Source organism: Schistocerca gregaria, chromosome 1 (genome assembly GCF_023897955.1).
Source record: "Schistocerca gregaria isolate iqSchGreg1 chromosome 1, iqSchGreg1.2, whole genome shotgun sequence".
In the NCBI taxonomy this organism is placed as follows: Eukaryota; Metazoa; Arthropoda; class Insecta; order Orthoptera; family Acrididae; genus Schistocerca; species Schistocerca gregaria.
The window spans coordinates 534270011-534290288 of NC_064920.1; the positions used below are offsets into that span (position 1 = coordinate 534270011).

The 20278-nt window shown below is 44.8% G+C and overlaps 1 protein-coding gene across 1 annotated transcript in view; it reads right to left on the minus strand.

Annotated features, from left to right (window-relative positions):
* The window catches only part of LOC126358740 (ionotropic receptor 21a), a 227825-nt gene extending 215735 nt beyond the window's left edge, over positions 1–12090 (minus strand). The window contains exon 1 of the mRNA XM_050007578.1: positions 11509–12090. Within this exon, the coding sequence (XP_049863535.1) occupies positions 11509–12090 (582 nt within the window). The remainder of the gene's footprint in view (positions 1–11508) is intronic.
* Positions 12091–20278: the final 8188 nt, after the last annotated feature.

A 20278-nucleotide genomic window follows, 5' to 3' on the forward strand; every position in this document is an offset into this window, starting at 1 on the left:
ATGTGGGTGACCGCTCAACTGATAACTTCACTAACTATTGCAAAAACGGTTTTCACATGTTTAGATTCATAAAGTGACCTCTCACGAAGAAATTAGTGGGCCACAACTTGCCGGAGAGACAACTGGCAACCAGGACCTGGCGCTCAGTTGTGTATTGTAATTATACATTAGTAAAAATAGTTATAAACATGAAGCCAGTTGTGTATAAGTGTTTTTCCACCCAGTCGAAAACAATACTGAAGCAGTTTATCTCAAAATTTGTCGATTTCTGAGATATTTTCGCAACTGGCAAACAGAAGAGGAATATTTGTGATGCATTCATACGTCGTTACCATAAAATACACACATAAACTGGAAAATATTTAACCACATTTACCCGCATTTCTTATATAGGTGCGGTAGGACGAGTGATAATCAAGATATTTTTATACCTAATTGATCATTTTGAGGGAAACTGTACAAGTAACACAACCTTCAAAGAAAAAATTTTTTGCTACAACAAACCTATCGTGAACTACACAAAATGAATACTGGTTGAATGATAGCCGTAACTATTAATAAAAATTCGTTTCACTGCAACATGAAACTGTACTTTTTTCACCTCTCTACAATAAAAATGCCGCATTTGTTAAAGTGCCTACCTATGATTAAAAAATAAACACCACTTTCAAAAGTGCCTATATATGGGCAAAAATTAATAAATACGCATAGATTGTTATTTCATAATACTCATATTTGAAGACATTGGTACCGAGTTCTTAACTCATTACATGTATTATTTACAAACTATCACTCAAGTTCCTAGCCTACATTTCTATAGCCGTATAATATTACATTCGAAATTTTCTGTTATGCGAAAGCGGCATTCTAAATACCTCTCAGTTACTGTTGGGTACACTTCATCATGCAATATGAAGTATTTTATAAGAAATACTGTATAAAGTTGTGTGAACAGATTAATCACCCACAAGATAAACATAGCTGAATCCTCACAGTTGGGTGTAACATGGCGGGCGATTTATCCTATTATGCAGGAGCACTACTTTTACCCTCGGGAAAGATCCCCGATATTCATTTGCTAGCAGGCTGAATTGATGTGAAATCGTCCTGGGGGGACTGGAAAGAGGGAAAATCTTCCATCCCCTTGCGGGACTGAGCCAGGGACCTATAGGAGCAGACTCTGTCGTGTTCTACCCACAAGACCACCATGACCACAAACAATTATACGCGATGTTATCCGCAGGCGTACTCTCCACGCTCTATTGTCAAGTGTATCGGATAAGGAGTGAAAGACAGTGGTACCAAAAGAACTTTTCGCGACAAAGGCAAGGCGACCGCGCAATTTACATGTAAGAGGTAAACAGCTGTTTAATAATTTATGGGCCTAGTTCTAACAAAACATACCATATAACATAAAGGAAGAAGAAGAAGAATGAGAAACAAATATTTCACAAATCAGAGTGTCAAAACCAGAAGATTCAAATGGTTCAAATGGCTCTGAGCACTATGGGACTCAACTTCTGAGGTCATTAGTCCCTTAGAACTTAGAACTAGTTAAACCTAACTAACCTAAGGACATTAGACACATCCATGCCCGAGGCAGGATTCGAACCTGCGACCATAGCGGTCGCGCGGTTCCAGACTGAAGCGCCTAGAACCGCAAGGCCACTTCGGCCGGCAAAACCAGAAGAGGACAAGGTGAATTAAAGAAGTCATGGTCTGAAGGAAGACAAAATGAGTTACGGAGAAATGAAGAAAAAGAGAGCAGAAAATGATACCGTACATGGAGAAATGGCCACATAGTTATTAGGGTGCTATAACGAAAACAGAAAATAAGCCTTGTGCTTTCTTTCATTCTGTATATCTGTGTCTCTGATAATCAGTTCAATTAATGTGATGCACCATATTTCTTGTAGGAGTTCTCTGTTTACTTTCTCACGTTCAATCTGCTTCTTTAACTTTTTGTCCTCTACGTTCCACTGTTCATCGACGTATTCACTTTTCCCTCTCGCAGTTCTAGGCTCATTTTAATTCTCCGTTTGCAGGCTCATGGTATCCTGTCAAAGCAACGTAGTGCCGCCTTACTAGCGCGACGTGTCTATTAAAAAGTGTACTCGACCTTGCCTCGTGCCAGCGATTTCCACAGCGGTGTATATACCCGTAAGAACAGCTCATTAGACCGGGTCTTAGCACACTGTATGAGGTGGCTGTTATTATCCGCAGCTGGTAGTGTACTGTCGTTGTGAAATGTTTTAAGAAGCTAAACTGCTATCTAGGAGAGGGGGAGTGACGTAGGTTAACACTTTCGAGACGGTTCCGAGTCTCACTAGCACGACGTTGTAATTTATTACTTTTGTACCAACAGCTCTTCTCGCACCAAATTCTGCAGACAGTATCCATATACAGGGTGTTACAAAAAGGTACGGCAACGTGCTTATGATCGCGTATGGCATTCCGGTCTCCTCTTCATGCTCCAAACCCTCGCCCTTCCCATTAACTACGTCCGTCTGATCGGCTCCTTTCTCTCCCACCGTCCTTCCTACGTCACCATCCATAACACGGATTCCTACACCTTTTTTCCCTCCGCCGGTGTGCCCCTAGACTCCGTCCTCTCCCACCTTCTGTTCCTTTTGTATACGGCGGACATGCCGCCGCCGTCACCCCCCGTCCACCTTCTCCAGTTTGCCGATGACACCGCCTTCCTTGCCCTTGCCCCCACCCTGCAGCGTTCCCAACACCTTCTCCAATCCCATCTTGACCGGTTCACCGCTTGGTGCAACCAGTGGTTGCTCAAGGTCAATCCCTCCAAAACCTTGAGCGCCATTGTAGGCAAAACCACCCCTTCCTTCTGCCTCCGTGATTTCTATCTCACCGTCTAGAGCCGTCCTATCGCCCTCACCCCCACCCTCAAGTACCTTGGCGTCGCCCTCGACCGTCGCCTCTCTTTGACCCCCCCACTCCCCATCTCCAGACAATCCAAGCCAAGGCACGCTCCCGACTCCGTCTCCTCAAGCTCCTTTCTGGCTGTACGTGGGGTCTGGACCCCTCCACCATCCTCCACACCTATAAATCCATCATCCGCCCTATCCATCTGGCCTGGATCTCCGCCCCCCTACCTTTTATAAATCCCTTCAAATCCTTGAGCGCCATGCTTTCCGCCTAGCCTATCGCATCCGTCTCCCCATCCCCACGCGGATCCTGTACGATCTTATTCCGTTCCCCCATCTCCTCCTTTTCCTTGAAAGGATACAGATCCTGTAAACCCCCGCAAACTCGATCCTCCTCACCTGCTTGTCTCGCCCATCCTCTCCCACCCCCACCTGCTGCCGCGCCAGTTTTCCGACGTCCCACCCTGTCTCCATCTCTCCACCCTCCTTACCCTCTCCCAAGGTGGCTTCCGCCAGCTCCCCCTCCCTGATGATGTCCTCCTCCCCTCCATCTACCCCTTCTATCAACTTTGATCCTCCCCGCCCCCACTTCCTGTGTCCTTTCCTTTACGCACCCTCCCACCCTTCTCTTTCCTTTTCCCCCATCCCCTTGGTCCACCCCTCTTCCCCCAGGCTTCCCCTCCCCCTTCCTCCCTTCCCCCTATCTCCCCTCCCCAAGGCGTCTGCTCTCCCCTCTCCCTCTTCCTCTCCCAAACCCCCCTCCTCCTTTCTTCGCAGGTCCCCGGACTCATACACGGTTAGTGAAGATTCGCGTGCCGGAGATCATCACCTCATGTTTCTGTGTGTGCCGTCGTTCTGTGCTTAAGTGGTTCAGTGTTATTCGTTCTGTACACCTACATTCACGTGTGACAATTTTCGTCTATGTATGTGTCCAAGTGCCTGAACAAATTTTACCTTGGACTCTACACCCGTGAACGGCTCCATGTATTTTAAAAAGTGTTTGTCTCCTTTTATATGTCCACCATATTTTTTTCTCTAATTGTCTCCATTTGTATATTTTGTGTTTCTCTGCGGCAAAAGAGCGGCGTAGTATGCTGCTGCAGGCCTGCCTGTAAACAGGTTTAAAAATAACAATAAAGAAAAAAAAGTATGGCCAAACTTTCAGGAAACATTCCTCACACACAAATAAAGAAAAGATGTTATTTGGACATGTGTCCGGAAACGCTTAATTTCCATCTTAGAGCTCATTTTAGTTTCGTCAGTATGTTCTTCCACCTACGATCAATGGAGCACGTTATCACGACTTCATACGGGATACTCTACCTGTGCTGCTAGATCATGTGCCTTTACAAGTACGAGACAACATGTGGTTCATGCACGATGGAGCTCCTGCACATTTCAGTCGAAGTGTTCGTACGCTTCTCAACAACAGATTCGATGACCGATGGATTGGTAGAGGTGGACCAATTCCATGGCCTTCACGCTCTCCTGACCTCAACCCTCTTGACTTTCATTTATGGGGGGATTTGAAAGCTCTTGTCTACGCAACCCCTGTACCAAATGTAGAGACTCTTCGTGCTCGTATTGTGGACGGCTTTGATACAATACGCCATTCTCCAGGGCTGCATCAGCTGACCAGGGATTCCATGCGATGGAGGGTGGATGCATGTATCCTCGCTAACGGAGGACATTTTGAACATGTCCTGTAACAAAGTGTTTGAAGTCACGCTGGTACGTTTTGTTGCTGTGTGTTTCCATTCCATGATTAATGTGATTTGATGAGAAGTGATAAAATGAGTTCTAACATGGAAAGTAAGCGTTTCTGGACACATGTTCACATAACATATTTTCTTTCTTTGTGTGTGAGGAATGTTTCCTGAAAGTTTGGCCGTACCTTTTTGTAACACCCTGTATAATACTGATGCACCTGCGAAATTATATCACTGTACGACACATAACGTAGGAGATATGACGTCTACAGCTATGGGCCAGTGCCAGAGCTAGACACGGTTCCGTGTCGGAGGGTATTAATAATTAGTATGGAGTGGAGGGCATGCTAAATAATAGCAGCTCCCTGTGTACGTATAAATGTCCACAGAGTTCATACTGCATAACGACTTTTTCCTTCTTATCACGAAATGAGTGTTAACTATATGCCAATAGTATATTATCCAGACCAGGCCGAGCGTTTCTAGCCGCTACGGTCGCAGGTTCGAATCCTGCCTCGGGCATGGATGTGTGATATCCTTAGGTTAGTTAGGTTTAAGTAATTGTAAGTTCTAGGGGACTGATGACCTCAGATGTTAAGTCACATAGTGCTCAGAGCCATTTGAACCATTTTTTTCTTTGTAATTATTTTCTATCGTTGTCTCATACTGCACCACTATATTGACAAAACATTATAAAATAACAGCAAATGGAACCAGTCTCACAATTTCAGTCGAAAAAACAAAAGTGATGACCTATAAAACTTGCCCAAAAATGTACAGGGTTATTCATGAGTACCTCTGAGGCTTCAGAAGACGGTTACAAGCCTTCAGGTTGCTCTGTAGCGTTTGACCACGAACGGCGCCGGTACAATCTGCTTTGTATGTTGCGAGTGTCAATCGTCATCAGAACAGTGTTCTGTGTAGTTGAAAGTGCGTTAGGTCGTATCTGAATTCCAAAGTCGGCAAATTATTGGTGGTCGTATGGTGGTTGCAACCATAACGAAGGTAGCCGAAGTGTTTCGTGTTTCAAGACCCACCACATCGAACATTTATACCGCGTACAGGGAAAGCGGAAAAACATCGTCCGTTAAGTCACAACGCCGACGAAAAAAACATGAAGGGAGCTCGCTAAGCTGGGAATTTGAAGGCGAACTGGAATTCCAAAACAACTCATCAGTGATGCAAATGCTCGTAACAGGAAAACGTGGTGCTGAAGTCATAAAGCCTGGAAGAAAGTCATTTGGTCGAAGGAGTCTTCTTTCACATTGCTTCCAACTTCCGGCCGAATTTACACCCCAAGACTTTGGCGGCGGTTTGGTGGTGATTTGGGCAGCCTTGTCGGGGTATTCCATAGGCCTCATTGTCGCTTTGCAAGGTTGCACATAGATAAGGGATCGCTGTGGCGTTCAGGTCTTTCTGACGTGCGAAATGCAGAAATGTGGAATGTGGTGACATTATTAACAACTGAACACAAACAGAACCAACGTGCTCTTATTCTTTTCTCGGTTTACAATGGACAAACACAGGTAGATATCCATCAGAGAATGAAGAATGTGTATGGGGCAGCATGTCTTTCCAAAACCACCGTTGCGGAATGGGTCTCCAATTTCCGTTCTGGTCGCGAAACAAGACGCCGATCGATCTGGGAGGCCAGCCTCATACATTGTGGACAACTCAGGTGGGCGACACAGACCAAAGACAATGTGTAATAATTTTGATAGAAGTACTTTGCTGTTATTCTCTTGACCCGATTCTGCGTGCTTGGAACGTTGTACTTTGCAGAGTAATACTGTGTGAAGTAAAGGTATACCAAGATCCACCACTGTGGCGACCCTGCACAGAACACGGCAGTATACCTTCAGATAACGGTTGCAGCATCAAAACAGAGGATGGCCGCAACATCAAGCAACCACCAGGTATTTCGGCGGCGAATACTACCCCAGAAAAACCTATACAACCAACCTCGCGATGTGGGAACGCACAAGACCTTAAACTACCAGCGTTCTGGGTCTCCCTGACAGAACTTTGGCTCCTGTACGTGGAAAGCGTTTTCGGCCAACACAGTGTTGAAGACGAGACGCTACGATTCCATAGCGTCGTCGCTCACCTACGTGAGGGTCAAACAATCATAGGATGCCTTACGCGTACATAACTACAAAGGACTTAAAGCCGGCCTTTTTAAGCATTTTGTACAGATACCAGAATACAGGCTCAGTAGACTAATGGAGGATGAGGAATTATAAACATGTCCACAACCCAGCTACTACATAACCAGATCTACTATCCGAGCAGTCTCTCCGCATAATATGGCTCAGCAAGATTCCAGAGAACATGAGACTTAGCAGCGGATAAAAACGATTCTTAGTTACTGATAGAATATCCAGTTTGAAGTTTTTAGTGGAAACATGGTCTGGTGTCAGTGTTTTACCAAGGACATTGTTCCAACCGGACAGGAAAGGCACCCCCTTCCACATCACAGCGTCTAATAACACACACATTCCGACGTGCGCCGAGAAGAGATCGAGCCTTGACACTGAACTACTTACATGGCATTTCTTAATTGCAGACGTGGGAGAACCTATACTTGGCGCAGACAACCTATATCATTACTCGCGAGAGAACGAGTTCCAAGGGATCCTAAAAGAGTTTCCTAGCCTTACAGGACCACCAAGTGACAAACTCGAAAGAAGACTAAAAACCAGCATTTTATATCTATCCGAACTGAGGACAACCAGTAGCTTCGAAAACACGTCGCTTCCCACACGAGAGGTTGACTGCAACTAAAGCAGACGTGGACAGACAGATTAAGGATGGAATCATGCGCCCCTAGGACAGCCAACGAGCCTCGCCCCTACAAATGAAGCATAAACGAGACGAGCCTTGGAGACCGTGTGGGGATTACAGGATACTGAATGACCGAACTCCCAGCCGCGGTGGCCGAGCGGTTCTAGGCGCATCAGTCCGGAACCACGCGGCTGCCACGGTCACAGGTTCGAATCCTGCCTCGGGCGTGGACGTGGGTGATGTCCTTAGGTTAGTTAGGTTTAAGTAGTTCTAAGCCTAGGGGACTGATGACCTCAGATGTTAATTCTCATAATGCTTAGAGCCACGTGAACCATTTTTGAATGACCGAACCATCGTCAGCAGGTGCCGCATCCCACACGTAATGTGTTTCCTCCGCCAGATACTCCGCTGCCTGGATGGCGTATAGTGTTATACGGACGGTATCCTCGTCTTTTTCCCATACACCGGTACAGCATGCTAAGCACCTGCGACTACATCTCGTGCGACTCCAGCAAGCGGGGGTTGTGGCGAATGAAGATATATGCATTTTTGGCCAATGTAGCTTCAGGTTTGAGGTGCCGAAATGAGGCGTCCTACCCCTCCCAGAATGAGACTGGTTGATCCAGGAAGTGACACAACCAAGGACATTCAAGGAACGAAGAAGATTTTTGGGGATGCTAAATTACTACCGTAGGCACCTACGCAAGCAGCGCCACTGCTGGCACCATTGACCAGACTGCTGAAAGGAGAATTCATAGCAGGTAAGAGGAAAGTAGCTTGGAATGAGGACGCAATTGCGGCATTTGAGTCAGCAAAAGTATATGCCGCACGAACGGTACCACTGAATCGTCCGCACAAAAACGCACCCACAGTCATTGCGGTAGTTGCAAGCCAAGTGGCGGTTGGCGCCGCCTTGATACAGGACATTGAAGGCGCATGGCAGCCCCTGGCCTTCTCCTCGCTGCTAGCAGAAAAGCAATAGGTGGGGAACTGTATGCCATCTACGCAGCTGTCAAGTACAAATCAAAAAATGGTTCAAATGGCTCTAAGCACTATGGGACTTAACATCTGCGGTCATCAGTCTCCTAGACTTAGAAACTACTTAAACCTAACTAACCTAAGGACATCACACACATCCATGCCCGAGGCAGGATTCGAACCTGAGACCGTAGCAGCAACAGCGCGGTCCAAGACTGAAGGGCCGAGAACCGCTCGGCCACAGCTGTCAAGTACCTCCGCGACTGTGTGGAAGGCAGAAAATTCACAATTTTCAAAGACCACGCCCCAGTCACAGCACTGTTTTAAGAAGGATTGCTCAATGGCTCGCCCCGACAGACCAGAGAGGCGGACTTCATTTGCCAGTTTTCACTGATGTTCGTCACTTGAGCGGCAGGAAGAACACTGCCGCCCAATATTTATCAAGAAGCTGCGCCAAAATTACAGCAGTTCGATGCGACCACATTGCATAAGCACAGGCACTAGACAAGGAATTAGATACGTTACGAGAGCAACAAAGTTCAAGTCTACATTTGAAACAAGTCAAATCACGATAGACAAATGTCACTCTGTGGTGTGGCGTGGCACACAGCAACACTTTTGTGTACATTCCGCACGACTTCTAGAGAACCGTTTCTTCTGCCTTCCATTACTTCGTGCAACCTGGAATACGAGCTATAGTGGAATTGGTGAAGAGTAAGGTAGTGAGGCCCGGGGTTGAAAAAGATTGCCGCAAGTGGGAAAAGCAGGTCAGCAAGTGTGAGCAAGTAAAACTGTCCGCCACACCTCGGTCCTCAAGAATCGTTGGTCACACCTTCGGCCAGATTTGGACAGGTATATTTGGACCTCGTGGGCCCCCTTCTTCACTACAGTGGGTCCTGTTACCTAGTAACCATAGTGGACCGCTTTACCCGACGGTCAGAGGCCATCCCTGTTGCAGATACCACGGCAGCTACGGTGACGAAGTCCGTTCTAGGTTCTTGGATTGCAATGTTCGGTATGCATCACACCATCACGACCGACAAGGGCAGACAGTTTAAGGCAACTTTTGTTGCAGGAAACCCTACGCCTACGCTGCTGTTCCGACATACACACCACCAGCTATCATCCACCCAGCAACAGTAAGATGGAGAAGGTGGTGCTGATGCGTGTTAACAGTACATGGTCGGATGCGGTACCACTTGTCCTCTTAGGCTTGCGATCAACAGAAGACCTGCAGCATTCTCCGCCACGGCTGGTGTACGGCGAAGAGCTACTCCTACTGGCGGAACTAATTACTGACAAGCCCTCTGGCGTTTCTCCTCCGGTCTTCATCAAAGAGTCCGGCCACCACTTGCGGGAGACAATAGCTCGAATACGCCCCTCCGTGCCGCAGCCTCATTGGCACCGGAAAGCGTTCGTACACAAGCACTTCTACAGCGTGCCCTTCGTCTGGCTGAGGGATGATTGCATCAAACCCTCCCTGGTACCGCAGTATAGCAGTCCGTACAATGTCTTATGGTGAGTACCACAGACTCTTAAACTTCGACACAACGGGAAAGATGAACTGGTTTCTGTGGAACGATTGGAGTCGGCGCACTTGGATCCGGTATTGGCAAGGGGCATGCCGGTACCTCCCACTGCACGATCGACCGCTGCAGACGATACCTGGACCGAGTAGCGCTTTCGTGCTCTCCCTCCACTGGAACAGGCACCGAAGACTACAACAACTGGAGGAACAGTAAAGCACCATTTGCCCGAAATATCTGTGCTCCAGTTCTTTTTTTTTTTTTAAAAAAAAAAAAAGGGGGCGATGGAGCTGGGGGCTGATGTAACGACACAGATCGATAAGCAAGCAACAGCCCAAAGACAATCTGTAATAACTTTCACAGAAGTACTTTGGTTTATTCTGTTGGTGCTATTGTGCATGCTTGTAATGTTGTACTTCGCAGAGTGATATTGTGTGAAATAAAAGTGTAGAAAGACCAACCAGTTTACATCACTGCCTCCACCATACTTCAGCAAGCATCCCTGAAGCCCTGTAATCCCTATCTCTCCCCATGATACTATTGTGCTTCTTTCATTTGAAAACGACGTTGAAGGGTCGACGATTCCTGTCGTACCAGGTTGTGTAGCAGACACGGTGTTTTACCAAACGGGCATCTGCAACCTGGTGCGTCGGTGGCATGATTGCCTCAGGGCGCACGGTGGTTTTGCCTGTTTGGCATATCGATTCTGGTTCGAGTGGTTCAAATGGCTCTGAACACTATGGGACTTAACTTCTGAGGTCATCAGTCCCCTAGAACTTATAACTACTTAAACTGGACATCACTCACATCCATGCCGGAGGCAGGATTCGAAATTGCGACCGTAGCGGTCGCGCGATTCCAGACTGTCGCGCCTAGAACCGCTCGGTCACACCGGCTGACTATCGACTCTGGAATATGCGGCCTTCGAACAGAAACTTTTTGATCGCCCCATATAAGAGTATTTGGTACGAAATCATCGCTGAAGCGTCATAGCTGACTCACATTTAGCGAATTCAAGTACACAAAATACGCAAATGGCTCCATTATACATGCTCTGACACGCCTGCTCTCTTGAGGTGCTCTCTGCAAGTGCTCCATAGCGTATATTACGAATCGAAACTTGGAGTAATGTTCTATCAACCGATGTATGTATTCCGGCCTAAGTGGCCGTGCGGTTCTAGGCGCTACAGTCTGGAGCCGAGCGACCGCTACGGTCGCAGGTTCGAATCCTGCCTCGGGCATGGATGTGTGTGATGTCCTTAGGTTAGTTAGCTTTAATTAGTTCTAAGTTCTAGGCGACTGATGACCTCAGAAGTTAAGTCGCATGTGCTCAGAGCCATCTGAACCATTTGATGTATGTATGTCATTTTTCTGTACATCTTTTAGTTCTGGCGCATTCGACTTGTGAAACCAAGGAGGTATTTACGAGTAACCCTGTACCCGGTACTGCTATTTTCCAAAATTGAGGGACAGCCCATTTCCGGAGAACCACTGTAAATTTTTTTTTTTTTTTTTTTTTTTTTTTTTTTTTTTTTTTTTTTTTTTTGCAAAATGTGTTTAATATCTGACTATATGTTTAAGCAGAGCAGCATCAGAATACAGGCCGTGAGGGAAGCTGAATACCTGCAGGTCTGCGGCGAACAGAGCGTAGGCGCTGCACGACGCCGCGTGCGCTGCCCGGACGGCCGGCAGAGACAAGAGCATTCTCGACGCCAGCGCCGCGTACCGGTGGTCCGCATGATCCACGAGGTGGCACGCATCCGCCAGATGTCGCTCGGCTGCAGCCAGTGCCGGAGACTCGGCGACGGCCTTCCAGTCGGAGAGACGACGCGGCACTCCGGCCCACAAGCCGCGCTTCTCGCTGGGCTGCCCGCGGAAGAGCTCATCTTCTGGCGCTGTTGTTATCCACTCCCTGTACCGTGTAGGGGTTCTGCAGTCGGACACTGTACCCATTTCGTTACCATCGCAGCCGTCATCATCGTCAACGTAGAGCGTTGTTGTGGCGTCTTCACCAATAGGCTCGGGTGGGGTGAGCCCCGCTTTCTGCCCACAGACGACGTCTTCCTCCCAGTACAAAGACTGCCGCATGAAAGCCGCTGTCAAGCCAGTACATTGCACACCCTCATCGTCGACGGAAGCAGAAATTTGGAGGAGCTGTTGGAATATAGTTACAAGTGTTAACAGTGTTGTCAAAGATATTGCCATCGCTGTGGATGGAAATGCTTTGACGACTGCGAGATCTCACCGATAATCGCGATGAATAACGTTCATTTGTAGCTATTTACGGAAGTACCAAAGTGCCCCAGTACTCCATTCTCCATCTGATACCCTGTTACACTCCGTTTCAGCTTCCTGTACCGGTTGACAGTAACTTGTACAGGTCACCCAGCTTGTTAATTAGAATTTTCCAGTAATGAACTACTGACAACGACCCACTAGGCACTCGCTGGGTAGGGACAGAAGGGAAAGTGGGGGAGGAGTCAGTGGTCTACTGCAGGCCGCCGCCAAACAGCGAAGGTACAAAGCCTGCAAATCCTCTCTGGTACACAGCTAGATACTACGTGTTTTTTCCGTAATTCATTTGCGGACGTAGTTCCCAAGTGGAAAAATTTACGTTTCTAAGACAATCACCTCCAGATCCGCTAAGACTGGCTAGAGTCCTTGCAGTCCATTCTGGTTGTGCCCAGATGTAATTCATACATGGAATAAAGCACTTATGTTCCATTAAAACTCTTTTCCCTTTTAATCATGAACTCTGGCTAATGATTTCCAGGTTTTGCACCCTCCAGACCTGTACAGAGTTGCTGCAAACTACCGTCCTGTTTCCTTGCGTCTACGTGAACTTCCCTTTCAGAATCAGGTATTTCTCGTCTCTTCATAGTTTCTCACTCCTCAAAAGACTTTGCAAAATACTGTGATAAATATTAGTGCTATACTGGGCACATTTTTCGTCGTTTCTGTTGCGTTTGTGCATCTCCTCCAAGCTTCCTTATAGTCTTACCCCTATCTTCTGTTTCACAACTTTTGACAGTCAAGATTGACTGGCGACTTTCATATTAATTCGCGTCAGTCCCTCGTATCTTGTTCCCTGATGCGATACTCCTTCGTAGAACCACTAGATACCAAAGGTCATTTCACGGTCAGCTTGTTGACAGGAATCGAAAAACAGCTTATCATCAATTAGCAGCGTGGGACGCGAGGTTAGCAATAACGCCAGTGCTATATGCCGCAGGTTGCATAGATAGTCGTAGACATTTCCTAATATGAGTGCCGTTCGGGAAGAGAAGTGACTGGGCGGCATTGCAGAGCGGAAACGCAGTGTGCTCTGTCTCGCGTGACTTTGCTCCTGGTTTCCTGCTCCTGTCATATTTAATGGCCATCTGTATGAATGAAAAGCTAACTTTTTTATTACACCCGGTGAAACGGCCATCAAAAAGGACGAAAGCATATTGGGTGGCTTCTGGTGCCACGCTGAGGAAAGTGCGCACAGTTCACAATGGTTTTCCGTTGACCTTTCTGTAGCTGCCATGTTCCTTTCGTAACATATTTTTGGAGTTTATATAGGGCGTATCAAAATGGGGTTTTACAACTTTGAAAATGCGTACAAACTTATTCATAAAACTTACAGACTTAGTTCAATGGTTCACATGGCTCTGAGCACTATGGGACTTAACATCTGAGGTCATCAGTCCCCTAAGGACATCACACACATCCATGCCCGAGGCAGGATTCGAACCTGCCACCATAGCAGTAGCGCAGTTGCGGACTGAAGAACCTAGAACCGCTCGGCCACTGCGGCCAGCACTTAGTCTCGGTGTCATCTTTAAGGAAAACAGATCAAATTTTGACTGTTTTGTAAGACGTCTGGGATTTTATAAATGTTCGCTTTCCACGGAAGTGAATGAGCCGAGTGGCCCCAATTGCATGGCCCCTACATTCACTGGAGCTGACACCTCTTGACTTTTTCTTTTGAGAAGTCGTCCAGGGTTGGTTGTTTCTCCCACCCTTACCGTCTTCTCTACCAGAGCTCAGAGCTAGAATCTACCTCGCAATTAAACAAGTCACTTCTAACATGTTTGGCAAGAAATTGACTTCAGATAGGATGTGTGCCACGTAAACAATGGAAGTCACTTTCAACCAGTTTAGGTATATGGTAAAAAACTTGATATATTTTGATATAAAATTATACCAAAACCATGTCTGTAGGTTAAACGAATAAATCAATATGGGTTTTGAATGTTCGAAAGTCCTTGTAGAATTATCGGAATGGATACTGGACAAGACAGATCACAAAATAAAGACGATATGGGATATACTGAGGGACCAGACATGAAGAGGGACAAATGGAGTAAATGCTGCATTGGAGAGAGATGTGTATAGTGTTGCAGAACTTTTAAACACACATTTTATAACTGTTGCTGAAAAGATGAGGTTGCAGGTTCTGTAGATGCTGCTATGGAATATCTCAGACCAGACATTTCAAGTAACTTCCATAATATGAATTTGACCCTCACTACTCCAGCAGAAATAATGTCCGTCATAAAATCAAAAACACATAGTGGGTATGATGAAATGTCAACAAAGTTAATTAAAGAATGCGATTCTGAGTTAAGTAACATATTAAGCTATCTGTTTAACCAGTCGTTTATCAATGGAATATTTCCTGAATGGTTGAAATATGCAGAAGTTAAGCCACTGTTTAAGAAGGGAGATAAAGAAATAGCATCAGATTTTCGTCCAGTTTCACTTTTGCCAGCATTCTCTAAAATTGTAGAAAAAATAGTAATCTACAATCGGTTTTATAACCACCTTATCTCGTATAACATACTGTCAAAGTTACAGTTCGGATTTCTAAAGGGTTCTGATATTGAGAAGGCTATCTACACTTATGGTGAAAATGTATTAATTAATTAGACAAAAAATTGAAGGCAACTGGTATATTTTGTGATCTGTCAAAGGAATTTGACTCTCTAAATCACAGTATCCTTTTAAGTAAATTAAAATATTATGGTGTAACAGGAAATGCTGCAAAATGGTTCAAATCTTATATCTCTGGCAGGAAACAAAAGGTGTTATTAGGAAAGAGACATGTATTAAGCTAACAGGCATCATACAACTGGGAACTAATTACATGTAGGATCCCACAAGGTTCCATTTTAGGGCCCTTACTTCTTCTTGTATATATCAGTGACCTTTCATCAGTAACGTTACCAGGTGCCAAGTTCGTTTTGTTTGCCGATGATACAAACATTGCAATAAATAGCAAATCGATTGTAGCCTTAGAAAGATCGGCTAGTAAAATATTTGTGGACATTAATCACTGGTTCCTAGCCAATTCTTTGTCTCTAAACTTTGAAAATACACACTACATGCTGTTCAGAACTTGTAAGGGGTGTCCCACAAGTATATGCCTAACATAAGATGACAAGCAGATAGAAGAAGTGGACAGCTCGATAATAAATTCAACTGGGAGGAACACACCACAGAACTGCTTAAGCGTCTTAACATATCTTTGTTTGCAATGCGAATTGTGTCAGACATAGGGGATATAAAAATGAAAAAGCTGGCATACTATGCTTACTTTCATTCCATAATGCCATATGGGATTACTTTTTGGGGTAATTCATCAAGCAAGCTAAAGTTATCTGGGCGCAAAAACGTGCAGTAAGAGCTATATGTAGTGTGAACTCAAGAACATCCTGAAAAAATCTTGTTTAGGGAACTAGGGATAGTAACTACTGCTTCCCGACGTATTTATTCCTTAATGAAATTTGTCATTAAAAATATATCACTTTTTCAAACCAACAGCTGAATTCATGGAATCTGTACTAGAAATAAGAATAATCTTCACAAGGATTTAATGTTACTTGCTCTTGTACAAAAAGGTATGCATTATTCAGGAACACACATTTTCTATAACTTACTAACAGCCATAAAAAGCTTAGCAACCAATGAAATTCAGTTTAAGAGAAGCCTAAAGGATTTATTGGATTGTAAATAAGTCTCTGTGTGTGTGTGTGTGTGTGTGTGTGTGTGTGTGTGTGTGTGTGTGTAAGTACAATCTAACTTCTGCACCATTTCAGCGCAGTAATGTATTCATCGTAAATAAGTATTCTAGTAGTTCTGTTAAATGTTTATTACCTAACAAATAAAAAAACACTTTTTTTTATTTTAAATTCAGTGCATTAGTGTTTGTAATGATAAATACGATAAAATAAGAGAAATCAGAGCTCACACAGAAAAATTTAAGTGCTCGTTACTCCCGCGTGCCGTTCGAGAATGGAACGGTAGAGAGACAGCTTGAAGGTGATTCATTGAACCCTTTGCCAGACACTTTATTGTGAATAGCAGAGTAATCACGTAGATGTAAAATGATTCTTTCATATAGTGTTCATTTAAAAAAATGACGATCATTCCACTTTGGACCTGTGGAAGGTACATTAGCTTATTTGTTTCAGTTGTAAATATATGTCATGTATTATTGTTTTTCTGACATGTTCTACATCCTGGAGGACCTCCTCACTACGGATCAATTGGAATGAAAGTAAATCTAATCTAATCTAATCAAGAAAAGAAACCAAACAACTTTTGGTGTTTTCTTTAAAACGGCGTTGGCAACTAATTGCAAGCTATAAACTTCAGCGAACTTTTTTGCAATCATTTTTCTTTTTCTCTTTGACACCGTCTTTAATTTTCTCCCGTGTCGTGTTAATCTTTTCATTTCTATATACCTGCCACGTCTATCATCACAGACAATCTGTTTCTTGACTCGGTCAGAGGATCCGGTTTACCGGCGTTGAAGTCCGAGTTCTAACTAGTTTCGGTTATTTCCGTTACTTCCGCAACAGTCGACGAGGAACAAGAGCCCAGCCGGAGCAAAAGGACCGGCTAATAGCTAGCGTATCCATTTGGCTGGCGAGTGTATCGCAGTTTCCGGTTACCTACAGTGCTGTCATAGGGGGCGATGAGTAAGCAGATGACGGCTCATTTCATAAAAGACTGCCGAGAGACACCGGTGTTGTAATATATTTTTACGTGTCTTACTGGGAAGTAAATATGTGTTAGTTTATGTACACTCATGGATTTATCTTCCAAAAGTTTCTTGTTTGACAATATTAAAATATTTGTAACCAGAATATAAATTTTTAGATGTGTCTTATGGAAATCGGATTCGTGATAGTTTTTTGAGAGAGTGGAGGACCAAAAATGAAGCTGTTGTGTGGGGCGACGAAACGTGTAATCTCCAAAATCATTTAAAACGATTTTGCCAAGTTTATTATAAAGATGGAGGGCAAAAAAGTGAAAAGTATTAAGGTAGCAAAAGGAAGGTACGTGCATGACAACTGTTGAAGGTGAACTGCATGCAATGTCAATATGATTACGCACACACACACACGTACATACACACAAATTGTACAGTAAAATGTATGTATGTATGTGTTTATGTATGTATATCCCACATCCAAAACACTCGATCAGTACTCAAGAATAGGTCGCGCTAGAGTTTTATAGGCAGTCTGCTTTGCATCTTTAACCTTTCATGAAAGGAAAGGGGTGCATGTTTCAGCTGATCCATCCTACATATAGATTGATTCATAAGATTGCGCACAAATTAAAAGAGGTGATAGAAAAGTCAAAATACACAAGTTTGGAATAGGAACAAATCGTGTTGGAAGCAAAACTGTGAGCCACTGTAAACTTCGGAATGTCAGAAATAACAATGCACACGCGCCTTAAGTTCAGCATAGATAAAGTACTGTTTCCGTGTACGTGCGTTTGCATCCAACTAGAAGGAGCACCTGCACACTGTTACGTATGTGCAAGCAAGTACGTGGCGTACTCAGTGCCACACATCCCAGGCGTTGTATCGGAAGGGGAGACCCAACTGCATGGCCACTTCACTCCTCTGATCCGACGCCTCCTGACATTTTTTGTGGCGGCATATAGAAGCCTCGAGTACATGACATCAGTTGCAGACGAAGAAAAACTTCTCTCGAAGACATTTGCAGCGTCTGCTGAGGCTCCTTTAATGCTTGGCGTACTTGTCAGAGTGCCCCAGAATTTTCTACAAACGTGTTACGCCTGTATTGAACGTAGTGGACGCCATTTTGAATACCATTATTGAGCAAATAGTACGTAATATTTGCTGAAATTGAGGCGCCTATGCATTGATTGTCCTTGTTGTCACTGACATTCCAAAGCTTTCACTGACTCACAGTTTTTCTCCCAAGACCGTCAGCTCGTATTTCAGAGTTGTTTCATTTCGATTGCTCTATCAGCTCCGTCAGTTTGTACACTAACTTTCGAATCACCCTGTATACGTCTGAAAGTACATATAACAATTTCGTACGTTTAGGAGTATATTATGTAACATTTAAAACGTGTTTTCCATATCTTATTATGGTAGGTTGCATGCTCACCACCAGAAGTTCTATGCTTCTCTCAACAATAAAATGCTTCGTGGATATATTAAGTACCCAGCAAATTGTGTATTGTCCTTCTGGAGATATGACTGAAGTTCAGTGGACCAAATGGTGGTAAGTTCCTATGAGACCAAACTGCTGAGGTCATCGGCCCCTGGGCTTACACACTACTTAATCTAACTTAAACTTACACTAAGGATAACACACACACACCCATGCACAAGGGAGGATTCGAACCTCCGACGGGGGAAGCCGTGCGAATCATGGCAAGGTGCCTCATTACAGCGGCAAGAACAGTGGAATCAAAGTCTGTGCACATCAGGCATATTCGCTCATATGCCGAAAATCATTTATGTCATCTTGAACAATTTCTTGGCATGCCTGAAACACGTGCTGTATTAGTTCTAGAAAATTGCTGGCTTGAGGCTGATATGAAAGAATGTGTCTTCCCATCACATTCCAGATACGCGCTATCGGTGAGGAATCAAGGTACTGGGCAGATAAGTCAAGGACCTTTGCTTTCCTGTTGGCGTTTGTGGTGTGAACTGTTGTGTGTGGTCTTGAACCGTCCTCGTATTAGAAGGTGTGACAACAGGTTTAATCATTTTTAGCATATAATGGCATGCATTCAGTCTGTTTTCAACAATTATCAAAGCAGTTCTGCTGAACTGTAATATTCCAATAGCTCATCACATCATGATTCTAAGAGTTGAAGAGCTATGGATTTTGAGGAACTTTCCTTCCTGCGACCTTTCCCTAGGTCACTTACGGATGCGTTGGGATCCAGGACCACCACTAACTGAGGCGAGATTCGCCACTGAGAGCCCCAGAATGCCACCCAGTGTTGCTGTTGAATCTGGCTCACCACCATGCAGTTCTCTGTTGTCTGTGGTATGGTGTCAGCGGCAAACAGTGCAATGAAACCCGAGATTTCAACGCAGCTTCCAGTAGCCTACTCCTGACAGTTTGTGGACACTCTGCCTGTAACCTCAGCCCAGATTTCAGGTATCGTCATTCGTCTATTTGTCAGAGGCAGTCGAACAATCTTACGATCTCCTAGTGGTGTACGAGGAGGGGACCGAAAAGTAATGGGAATTGGGCTACGGCGGGGAGGGAGAGTGGGGGAAGCCATTGTTCGACGAGGTGTCCGTTACGGTCGCGCGATCTGAGTCAGCGTCCGGTGTCGCTGTAAATGCATCGGTTCGCTCGTGAGAGTTTTTTTTTTTTTTTTACTAAAACAACTTTTTTCCAGTTCGGCGAAAACGTGATGGCAAATTGCTGAGAGCAAGGCGCGGCTGAGAAATTTTGTTTCCTGTTCGGGAAATGGATCGCGAAAACTAGTATAATGCTTAGGACTGCTTATGGGGATGCTACCCAAAGTAAAATCAGAGTCTATGAGTAGTTCACACATTTCGAAAATGGAGAAATGTCAATTAAAGACCAACGCTGTTCAGGACGCCCCTAACGTCAAGAAGTGACGAAAACATCAACAAAATCAATGCTTTCGTCCTTGAAGACTGTTGCCGAACCATTGATAAACTTTGTGAGATGTCTGGAATATCATGTAGTTCAATTCAGAGGATTGAGAAGGGTTGCAGCCAAGTTTGTCCTCGCCTTCTAGCACACGAGCAAAGGAAGTGTTGACTTCAGGCATGTTTTGAGCTTCAAAATCAGCCCAAAGAGGACCCTGAATTTTTTTCCAATGTGATTACTGGTGATGAATCGTGGTGCTATGGACACGACCCCAAAACAAAGTACCAATCAAACCCGTGAAAGACAAGCGGCTCTCCTCGTCCCAAAAAAGCTCGCCAAGTAAAGTAAAACATCAAGACAATGCTCATTTGTTTCTTCGATTGCAGAGGTGTTGTGCACGAGGAGTTCATTTCCCCAGGTCAAACTGTCAACCAGGAGTTCTACTTCAAGGTTTTGAAAGGACTGAGGAACAGTCTCCAAAAGAAAAGGCAGACTTT